This window comes from Phaethon aethereus (assembly GCF_964289735.1).
Source record: "Phaethon aethereus genome assembly, chromosome: 2".
Classification (NCBI taxonomy): Eukaryota; Metazoa; Chordata; class Aves; order Phaethontiformes; family Phaethontidae; genus Phaethon; species Phaethon aethereus.
Genome location: NC_138582.1, coordinates 121,119,815 through 121,131,190, shown reverse-complemented (window position 1 = coordinate 121,131,190; position 11,376 = coordinate 121,119,815). Strand labels below are relative to the sequence as shown.

General features: G+C 51.7%; 1 protein-coding gene across 1 annotated transcript in view; it reads left to right on the top strand.

Moving 5' to 3' along the window:
• Nucleotides 1-9,237: 9,237 nt before the first annotated feature.
• The window catches only part of LIMD1 (LIM domain containing 1), a gene marked incomplete at both ends in the record, with an annotated part of 29,436 nt that continues 27,297 nt past the window's right edge, over nt 9,238-11,376 (top strand). The window contains one exon of the mRNA XM_082015286.1: nt 9,238-10,390. Within this exon, the coding sequence (XP_081871412.1) occupies nt 9,238-10,390 (1,153 nt within the window). The remainder of the gene's footprint in view (nt 10,391-11,376) is intronic.

Sequence of the window (11,376 nt, the reverse complement as noted above, 5' to 3'; positions counted from 1 at the left end):
GGGACTGACGGGCCATCAATTGAATTGCACCGCGTTCATCACACACATTGAAGTGGATACGATGCCACTGTCTTTATTCTGTGACATGGTGAGCCAAAGAAGACATGGGAGATTTGCTAAACCCAGTGGGATAGACCCAGGACAAACTACTCCAAGAAATGGATCCACAAGACGGAAGGGGCGTTTTCTGCATCCTGTTGCTCAAGGTGATAGAAGACTGGTCACAGCACTGATCCAGTCTGTATCAAATTTCTGTTTTAAGCCACATAAGTTTTATAGGGGTTTTTTTACATCAAATAAGTCAAATGAGTTTTAAGTTAAATTTTTAAAAAATAATTATTGGCATGCTTTGTACCCCAAAGTCATGCAACTGAATTTCCAAAAAGTCCAGCCTTCAAACATTGATTCTGGAAAAATAAAAATTGGCAAAGCCCTGAAAGGTCACTAAGTACTTTTCCAATGACATTGATTTCATGAGAAAATGTCTCAGATACTGGTGTGATGGGGGCACTGAAATGTGCTGGAAGACACCACCATGTAGAAAAACGTGTTCTTGGGCGTGGGTGGATATTTCATCGTCATCTACAGTGACTGAGATGACATGAACACACCAATACTGCTTAGGCAATAGGGTTTTTTACATCATGTTAAGGAACAATGTTACAGCTTAGGTCACTAGCAAAGGCAGTTCTCTAGCTAGGTTGTCCCACCTATGCTTCAAAAAAAACCACCCTGTGCAAGGTCGTGGCTGAACAACTTTATTTTTCTATGCCCTTCACCAGAATCCAAACATGGACACTGTGCGCGCAGTGACTTACTGGATTAAAGTAATGCCGCAGTACTGACATCTGGTTAATGATGGCTTTTTCTGATCTGACTTTGTAAAAGCCTGCTTGTTTCTTCTGGAGGGAGAAATTCCACAGATAATGTAGGTCATCAAGTCTCTCTTCTTTGTCTCCCCTTCTTCAATGTAAAGCCTCCACAGAAAGCTATTCCTCTTCTCTAAACTTCTTACAATCAACAGAAACTAAAAATAATGTTAATTAATTAGTACTTTGCTGGTTGTTCCTTCCTAGGGAGGTTTCCAGTATATAAGATTTTTCTAAAAGTTTTGCTATAAATGAGGATGGGGGAGAAATCACTGTGGGTTTTTTCTAGTTTTTCAGTACTTACTACGGTTTACAGAGAGCGAACTGGCTTTATTTATGTATATTTCCCAACTTGGAAGACTATGTACACTGTTTTTGCTGGATGCTTTTTCTGCTGCTTTATTTCTCCAGTCCCCTCCTGTTACGATCTGAGCTGATTTTGTGTCGAAGGACTGTGCTGTAAGAGAAGTGTTGAATGTGAAGCCAGGTCTATCACCAGAACCCAAGTGGTGAATATACTTCTTAGCCCAGTGATTTCTATCAGTCCAGGTAACATCTGCTTTTGACTTTTAAAAAATGTTGCTCGAACTACAGCAGTGTTTGTGGGTTTTTTTTATGGAAATGGGGTTTATATCTTGAAGAAGCAGCATGAAGCTGATCACAGTAGATGACGGGCAGATTTTAGCATGTCCCAGCGGTAGGAGGAGGAGAGCTGAACTGCAGCATTATCTCTGTGCAGGAGGGGACAGGATCAGGGCTCTCATCTGCAGTCCAGATGATAAAAGAGATCTTGCCTGACATGCGGAGGAAAGGTGGGACTTTTTTTTCCCCCCCTTTCCTGAATAAAGTGACTTTCCGGTACCACTAAGCATTCTGCAATTCAATAACCCTGTCTGTCCCAGGAGTCCCGAGTCACACACAACCTTTGTGTCTTGTGGCACTTCTCTCAAGTATGCCTTGCGCTGGGTAAGTTCAGGTCTGGTTTTAGCCCTGGAGAGTTGAAACCAGCATCATCTCCCATACAAATTTAGCTCTAGTTTCATCTGTAGTCAGAGAGGTTGAACAGGTTTTCCTGGGTTTCTAAGTTGTTTGTGTCTCCGAATAGGAGTATTTTTGCCTCAGTGTAGCGACGTTGCAGAAAGAAGCCCCAAAGGCTTTTGTTGTATCTGCCAGCCTTTATGTTGGCCATGAGAGACTGGAAACTCAGTCAAAGTCAAGCAGATGCTTGTATTTGTTGTCAGGTGAACAGGGCGCAAACCTGTGAGAAATTTTGATCACAGGAATCTCATCAAAAATACCCTCTAATATTGAACATCCAGGACATTTCCTTGTATGCTCACCTGCCTGCCCCACACCAATTTGCTCTCCATTTTAGGCTGCCTAATTGCGCTCTCGGCAAAAGAACACGTAAATGGGAAAAGCTTAAGTATAGTGAGCTGCATATTCACATTCTTTCTGCTTGCACTCATGACACTTGGCCTGGGACATTTGGGGCATAGGAAGTTCTTTTATTCGAAGAGCCTGGTCTTCTTCAATATTGCTCTAAGCAGAACATACACTTTTACATGAACAGAAATGTGTGCCTTTGGCTTGCCCCCTTAGATAGAAGCACGCTCTCTGGGCTGGCTGCAAGGGGAAGGCCCATAGTCCTACCTAAGGCTCTGAACTTCCTTATCTACCAGTAGTTCTTTACACGTGCCAAAACCGAGCGTAAGAGGTCCAAGGTTCTCCCAGTACACCCACTGCCCGCTGCCAGAAGAGACGCACAAGCTGCCAAGCAAAGGGAGGTGCTCTCCAACAACTGCGCTTGGCGCCAACAATGTGTGAAGCGAAATACATATAATGGCTGTATGTGATGCAGGGCACTGATCGGGAATAATAAACACAGGACACACAACTGGGGCAGAAAAGAGAGTGATTTAATAAGGGAGCGTGACACATTACTGGCAATGGCAGCCTGGGTTTGTTTCTGATGAAGATTAAGAGAATTGGCAGAACAGGAAATTGTTTTCTGCTACAAAGGGAAATCAATTGTCTTTAAATACACAGCAGTGTAATTAGCAAATGTTACTAATTGCTGCAAAACAGAAATACAAGTGTGTGTTGCCAGGCTGGCTAAGCCAAGAAAATATTGTGAAAAAAATTGTAGAAGCTTTTAGAAATGAATATTTTTCTTAAGTACGTCTCCATCCCTGGAGATCCACGTGGCTGGATGAAATAGCAAGTGTGCAATAAAAATATATATACTTCCCAATTTTCCCATGTGAAAGAGCATTTAAAAACATCTGTTAGTCAGAGAACTTCTCCCAAGACATGCACGGAAGAACTGGGTGGATGCACTGACTGCATCTGGCAAGTCCACTCAAAGCCCACCAAGCCACATGAGGCCGATGATTGATGGCAGGATGTCGTCTGACCTGCGGAGTGCTTCCAGCCCAGGATTACTAAAGGCCACGTATGTTGGTTAAACAGGTCACGGTGCTGTTTGTGTTAATGTGCTGATAAAGAGGCAGGGAAGCGGAGCTGGAAAATTCTCCAGGCGAGTTCTTGTCCTGATAAAAGGCTCTTTTTAGTAGAAAATGGAGAAAACAAACTACTCCGTATTCTTTTGAGCAAGGGTGGGAAAACTGGCAAAGCCACACGCGTTATTTTGGTGCAACTCTGCAGGCACCGAGAGCTAGTGTTTGGCCCCATGGACCAACGGTGAAGGGAGACCGGGGTCTCCGCCACCACTGATGGCACCTGGAGAAACTGAAGAGAGGAAGGCGAAGGGCGTTCTCTGCCCCGGAGCAGCAGCCGAGCTCTTGGCTCTTGGCTCTTGGCTCCAGGCTTCCTCAGGGAGATCAAACTGCTACAGCTTCAGGGATTTGCAGCCTTTTCTCCCTCTGCTGCTGCCTGGGCTCCTGTTCCGGATCTTGGTGATTCCCTGTGGCTTCTCTCGCCTCCCAAGGTCTCCCCTGCCAGGTAACCCCTTCCCTGCCTCAGTTTACCCACCTGTGAGCAGGACCCGCAGCATCCCCGCTGAACTGAGGCTGCAGGGTGTAGTAAGTTAAGGAACATGACCCTGAACGCTTTTTTGTGAAGCATCTGGACCACTCCAGAAAAGCAGTTTGGAAAGCTGTCCCAGTGCTGCCCCGGCCCTTCTGCGCCGTTAGTGTTAATTAAATGACTCTTGGTGTAATTCCCCGCAAAGATCGTGCCCTGTAGCAGGCAGTTCTACTGCAACAGAAGCAAAACACCCAAGTCCAACATCTGACGTTTCTGCCCTGCCCCTGGGGGCAAGGGATGCCCAAACCCAGGCTGCCCGCAGTCCCCAGCCTGCCCCTGCAACTTGGGGGTTAAATGCGCAGGCAGGGCAGGCAGCAGGCAGGGCAGGCCTCCCGGAGGAATGCAGAGGCCCCTGAGGCAGCGGTGGGGAGGAACAACATCTCCCAACCTTGCCCTCCCGTCTTTCCTGCGAGCTGTTCGGAAGGCAGAGGCTGAGGTTTGGCCTCTCCACCTCCATGGCGTCCCGCTCAGCAGCCTGGCGCCCGGCTTGAGCCTGGCTTTCCCACCCGCAGCAGCCCCCAGGCTCACCTCCTGCGTCCCTCCCTCCACCACCCTCTTATTTACCTCACAGCCCTGTACATCACCTTCCTGGTATAAAGCACCCAGCTGGTGCAGATAAATTGCGTGTTTACGGAAAACCTCTTTAGAAAACCGGAGGGAGCGTTCATCGCTTCCCTCTGCGATTCGCAGTCGAGAGCTCGGGGATGCTGCAGCGCATCCTCGCGAGAGCCGAGAGGTGCGTTTGCTCTTGCAAGAACCAAGCCAGGCTCCATCCTGGAAATACTTCTGCCTTATAAATTGTTCACTCTGTTTATATTCTAGCACTGAAGCCTGTGTCACTTTCCTGCTAAAACACACCAGAGCACGCATCTCGGGCACGGCGGAGCGGAGTGTGTAGTCCAGGCTCCTGGCTGGGACAGCTACAGCCCCAGCGAGGCACTAGCACCAGGGATTAGACCTGGAAATGTCCACAAAGACACTGGTGTGCCTGCAGCCACTGGTTCCTCACAGTAGTTTGGTTGCAAATAGGTAGCATGAGTATCCGATGGTTGCTTTTGGAGAGAGCTCTAGCTATAAATTGTCACCCAGACACCTCCTAATCATCTTTTTCCATAAACTATACAGCCCCGCGCTGTTGTCGTGCTTCAAAATCTGAGGTTATTTTCTCCCAGACAGAAAAAAAGATTGGGCAGGGAGCAGGGGGGGTGGTGGTGGGTTTCTCCACATTTTCTCCATCTCTGCAACGTGACCCCAGAGCCAAACGTGGCACCAAGACCTAAAGACGGATGATCCCCTCCCCGCTCTCGTTCGCGACTTCCCTTTTTACCCGGGCAGGCTACGTTTTGCCCCGGCCCGCCCGCGGCCGCGGCACCTCGCCGGCCCTGGAGGGCTGTGGCGGTGTGCCCCACGCTCCCACCCAGATGGGGCCAAAATCGGGGCACACCAGCTCAGGGCTGCTTCTCCCCAAATTGCTGCCTCCTTCCATCCCACGGGCAGCTGCGTTTGCCACGTGGAGCGGGGCTGGGTTACAAGCTGTCAGCGTTATTTTGCATGAGTAAATGCAGCGTGGAAGCCTTGCCCACAGGAACAAAAACAGATTAAACGAGCAATGTTTTTTTTTCTTCAAGGGATAAGGTTTAGAATAAGTTAATTCAAATTGGCACATAGATTTTGGTCCTGTGCTACGATGGCAATCGTGGACCCCTTAACTTCTTAATGGGCATGGGGTGTAAAACGCACAGGAACTATAAAAATGTGGGACCATATCTAATTGCAGCAGAAGGGTCGGCCAGTCAGTGTAGTATTACATCTCCAGTCTAGTAGAAAGTTCACGTTAATCATCTGCTCCCTTGGGAATACCCCTAAGCCCAAGTCTCACAGAAAGAATAAATCTGAGTATGAAACTTCAAAGGTATTTTGCTGCCTAACATTCACTGAAAGCGTCGCGAATTAAACACCGAAATGCCTTTGAGTCGCTTGGCTGCGATTCCCCTGCGAAGGCGCTTGCCATCAAAGTGTCTGCTCATGCGTGCAGAGCCTGGAAGGAGGCCAAGCCCAGCACGACGGTTCCCTATCCGAAGGGCTTCGGCAGCCTTTTCCATGTCGTCCGCGCGAGCATTGTTCTGCAGACAGCTGATTTGATCCTTTGGCATAGGAAGGAAATGTACTTTACATAGCTGGTGAAGGTCAGCAGCATCCAGAGCGGCCATTTGGCATGAAGGTGGTGAGCTCCTGCGGGTCCGACTGTAAAATGACTTACAGATGTTAGGTTAAAAGTAATGGCAGAAAATGGATGCATGACCCTCAAAACAGAAAGTCAGAAAAAAACCATGATCTCAGGGAAGTTACAGATTCTTCTTTGGTTGGGTTGTTGAAAGCTGGAAATAGAGACGTCTGTTCACAAATACTTCTGTTCTGCCAAAGGGTTTGTTTCCTAGAGGTCTGAAGAGCTGCATCTCAGTGTGTTTGAATAAAAAAAAAGGCAGTAGACACCGGCTGAGTCTCTGACACGCTGGACAGGATCGTGCCTTGCCTTGATGAACTTTACATCCTTTGGTGAGATGGAGGGAAGAAGGTGCAAAAGCCATGTGTAATTTCCTTTTCGACTGCTCTTTGTCGCAGATTCCTCCTGTGAGTAAAGCGGTGGTGAGGTTCATGCTCCCGTCCTTATCTACCTGCTGCCCTGTTTCCTTCCTGTTACTCTCTCGGGCCATACAGATATGGACTCAAGCAACCCGTTGTTCAGTACCAACTTTCTTGCTTATCATTTTAACATTGGACTCTCCCCATTTTAAATGAAAACAGTCATACTGAGAGCTTAGCATCTCAGCTACCCTGGTCTCCAAAAGTGCCCTGAAGCCAGCAGGGAGGAGGAGGCATCCCATGCCTCAGCCACTTGCTGTGCTTCTCCTCATCAGCCCAGGACATTGCCAAAACTCGCCTTGCACTAGCCCTTTCTGAGGATGCTCTTTAGACATTGAAACTCAGGATTGGCTTTCACTGCCCCAGCTGACCTTAACATCGGACTCAACAGTTTTGTTCAAGTCCCTCAAAAGAGGTTGTTACTCTCGTTCTCCATAACTGGTGGCCTGAGCCTACACCTGCTTGGCACGAAGCAGCTGCTGGGGGCCACCGTGGCCTCTTCCAGGCACGAAATGGGAGGCAAGACCTTTCTACTCCAGCCAAAAGGGCCCTGGAAGAGGCAGGGACTTGCTGTGCTTTGCATGGCGGACGTCCAGACGCAAGCTAAACCTTTCTGAACTGCCAGGCCTTGTGCAAAGCGGGGTTTAGCCCCCAGGCACCTCACCCAGCTTCTCCCAAAGTGAAAGAGGGCTTGTGAGGCTCAGCCTGAGGATGCTGTGACACCCCTCCTTCCCTCAGCCCCATGGCAGAGGAAGGCTTGGAAAGGTTTGATAGATGGATGGGACCTTTTCCTGATGCTGTGTGAAAACTCCAGCACTATCGATCCCTTAAAAACCCATCAGGCCACGATTAGCAGCAGCATGTGCTGGGGTGCCCCTTCCCCAGCTCCTGGGGACTAGGGGAGCTCCAGTGCTGTGCTTCGCCCTGCGCTGGTGTGCCCACCCACCTGCCTTCCCTTAGAAACCATAAAACCCCATAAAACCACGTGTGCAGTGGCTGGGCTAACTTTTGATAGTCCAAAGTTTATCAGCTGATCAGCTCAAGCTCGAGCCTCAGTTTGCTCCTGCAGGGACGAGCCTCTCGGTCCTGGTTGGAGCCTCTTTGGAGGCTCCAAAATAATTTGGTGGTTGCTTTGGGAGCAGACAGACACCTTTTCCAGGGGCCCACAGTGCTGTAATTTTTAGGCACATCAGGCTAAAACTCGCTGGAAGAGTCAGCCTATTTTAGATCTGGCCTCAGTTGCTCAGCAGTGCTTTTGTAAAGGAACTGGTCAAAGCACAGGGGATTTTTTTTGGTTTCTGACACATTTCGGTCACAGCCCAATTCGTAATTATTAAAGGCAGCAAATTTCCATGTTCTTTAACATCTGGCCCTACCTCCTGGAGCCTGGAGGAGAATGAAAATGATGACTCCTGGGAATGAAGAACACGTGCCTGGGCCCGTAGGATCAACGGCACCAGTTGATTTACTCAGAGGTACCATGGCTCCCTACAAACCGGCAGAGATCCCATCGCAGCCCCCCAACCTCTGGGCACACCCAGCTGGGCTTTGCCACAGAAATTCTGCAACTGGCCCGTGCCGATGGAGGAGAGGTGCTGGGATGCAAAGTGTAGAGTCACAAGGGTAAGTCTTTATTCATGCGCATGAGGTGTCCCCGTTTGCATTGGGGGACCCCAAATGTGGTTTTACACACAGTTCTTAGACTTCTTCAAGCATTCGGGTACAACATGATTTGACCAATGCCACTGTTTTCCAAAGCAACTATAATTTTATGACATCATCATCCATCTGCTTCTACCTTGATCTAAATGCCCCTGGAGTTGGTCTTGCTGTGGTTACCTGTCTATGACGCTAGATAACGGGGGGGTTCACAAAGGTGTTGGCGGGGCTGGGATGCTGGTGTTATTTTGGGCATCCAGGGCTAGCCTTTATTCTTCAGGATGACGGCTGTCCTTTTTGCAATGAGCTGGGGTCCTTTAGTCATGCTTACTTAAGCATGACTCTGCAGCATACAATGTAAAATATACCTAGATTAAGAAAATTCATGCGGTTTCCTACTATAAAGGGGTAAGTGGTGCAATAGCAGGGAATGAGATTTTCCTGACAGTTTTTCATGGGATGAGAGGGCTGTTTTTTTCACGACGAGTGGCCGCGACTTTTCACAAAGGGTTTTTCACAGCCGGTACGGCCATTCTTCAGGGGAAGGTGGCGAGAAAAGGAGGAAAAACACTGTCCTTGCATCGTCTGGGTGATCTTCATCACCTTGCGCACCCCTTTCCAAGCTCAGCTGCCTTCACCGGCCCCTTCCCAAGCGTTATCTGACACCGCCCAGGATCGAGGCAGCGCGCTATTTGCGCGTGTTACGTCTTCGGAGCCGCAGGTGACGTCTTTCGACCGCCCGCGCAGGCAAGCATCGTTGACTGGTGACGAGCGGTCGCTTCGCGCAGCGCGGGGGCGGGGCTGGAGGGGGCGGGGCCAGGAGACGGGGATGTCCGCGTCCGCCCCGCCTCCTGGCCCCGCCCCCTCCAGCCCCGCCCCCCGCCGGGGACGGGCGCGGCGGGAGTGAGACGGCGCGGCGGCGGGAAGGAGGAGGAGGAGGAGGAAGAAGAAGAAGCAGCAGCAGCAGCAGCAGCAGAAGGCAGTGGCGGCGGGGATCGGCCTGCCTAAGCCGGGCGGGATGGATAAGTACGACGATCTGGGTCTGGAAGCTAGCAAGTTCATTGAAGACCTCAACATGTACGAGGCCTCCAAGGACGGTCTCTTTCGGGTGGACAAAGCTGCCGGCAACAACCCGGAGTTTGAGGAGACCAGGCGGGTTTTTGCCACCAAAATGGCCAAGATCCACCTCCAGCAGCAGCAGCAGCAGGAGGAGATGCTGATGGCTGCCCTGAACGGAGGGGCTGCCTTCAACGCTCCCCGGCCCAACCCGCTGGCGGCACGGGGTGCCAAGCCGCCCCCGGCCTCCGCCGCCGAGGGGCCGCGCTCGAGGCCGTACGATGGAGGGGAGCGCGGCTTTGGTGAGAGTGGGGCACGTGCCGAGGCCGGGCGCCGGGGCTGGGAAGTGGAGCCCGATAGGATCCCCAGAGCGGGGGGCTCACGGTCCGGCGTGGGGCGCGGGGAGCAGAAGCCCGGGAGCCCTGGTGACCCCCAGCCCTGCCATGGCAGCCAGGAGAATGGCAGTGAGGTCAGACGGGGCGGTGGGGGCCGCGACCCGATGCCAGCCGGGCAGAGGTCCTCCTCCTTCTCGCACACCCGGACCCCCCCGGCACCCTCGGCAGGGACGGAGGAGGGGACACCAGGGGCCCTGCTGCAGCAGAGATCCTCCTCCTTCTCGGCCCCCTCGGTGCAGCCCACCCGGGGATTTTCAGGCCCCGCTGAGCCGTGCGGTCCCAGGGCTGGAGGGGATGGCAACCAGCTGTGGTACCAGGGCGTCCCGCTCTCCTTCCCCCCTAGCTCTGTGCCCGCCGTCCCAAGCATGGACTACCAGCATGCTGCTGCCTATCCCAGCCCAGCCGGCCACTTCGTGGCCCATGGTCAAAACCACCAGCCCAATGGCAGCAGCGCGAGCCCTGAGCCAGGCTCCTCGCGCCTGGCCTCGCGTGGGCTGACAGCTCCGGATGCTCCACAGCCGCTTTTCCCGGAGGGCGTGAGCGGCCCGCGGTCGGACGCCGGGCACCCGGAGGGCTCCAGCACAGCAAAGGTGAAGCTGCCCTGCCAGACCCTCCTTCCGCAGCCGGAGCAAGGGCCGTCGGCAGCAGAGCTGAAGCTGGAGGCACTGACCCAGCGCCTGGAGCAGGAGATGGATGCGCGGCCGAAGGCCGATTACTTCGGTAAGGAGGCAGTCCGCCAGCCGGCGTGACGAGGGATTGCCCCTGCAGGGTTGCGTTTGCCTGTGTGCCTGCTTGGTTGTGCTTTTTCAGTTGCTTTGGGGTTTTTTTTTTGTTATTTGACTTTTATTTATCACGGGCATTGGAGGCTTTTCCTCCTGCGACACTTTTTTCTTTAATCTTAGCTCTTAAATTTTAAAGCATAGGTAGTTTAGCAGCTTTGGGGAGGGCAGCGCTGAGAAGAAGCTGGAGCAGCATCTTTTGAAGTGCCCTTTGTTGCCAGCTGGGAGGCATTTAACTTTTCTTGACAGTACTCCTGGTTCTTCGTGTCTTAAAAGTACATTGCCCAGCCACGTGTGGGTGGGAAGGTAGCTGTCCAGCCCGCGGAGGGGTCACGCCCGTGTACGCTGCAGGCACAGAGAAGGGCACAGAGCTCGGGGGAGGCTTGGTGGTACCCCCCACATAGGTGGCCACGGTCAGGTGTGCTTGCAGGGTTGATGGTTGGACTTGATGATCTTAAAGGTCTTTTCCAGCCTTAATGACTCGGCGATTCTGTGATCTCTTGAAGAGGAGTTGCTTGGGGATGGGAAGGGTGGTGGCTGCCCAAACTTGCCAGGATTTCCCCCCTGCCCCCAGGTGCTGGTCCCCATCAGCTGTGAAAGGATTGGTGTATCCTGAAGATGTCAGAAAAACAGGCAGTAGGCACATTTCTCCCTAAATCTTGGGTCTGCATGTAGACCAGACCACCACCAGTGGTTATTGCTGGCGCTTGGCAGTGAAAAGGGACCGCTTACATGCGAGGATCTCCCAAAGAGGATATTAAATGTCCTGCTGGATTAAACCAATTTACTACCCCAGGATGGCAGAAGCTCAGGGGCAAATTGTGCGTTTCCTTTCCCTGCTGCGCCACTTCGCAGTTTAATAGCAGATGAGATAGTTCAGCTTTTGGGAGAAAGAAACCTGAAGTTGCTGGGAAGGCTGAGAACTCC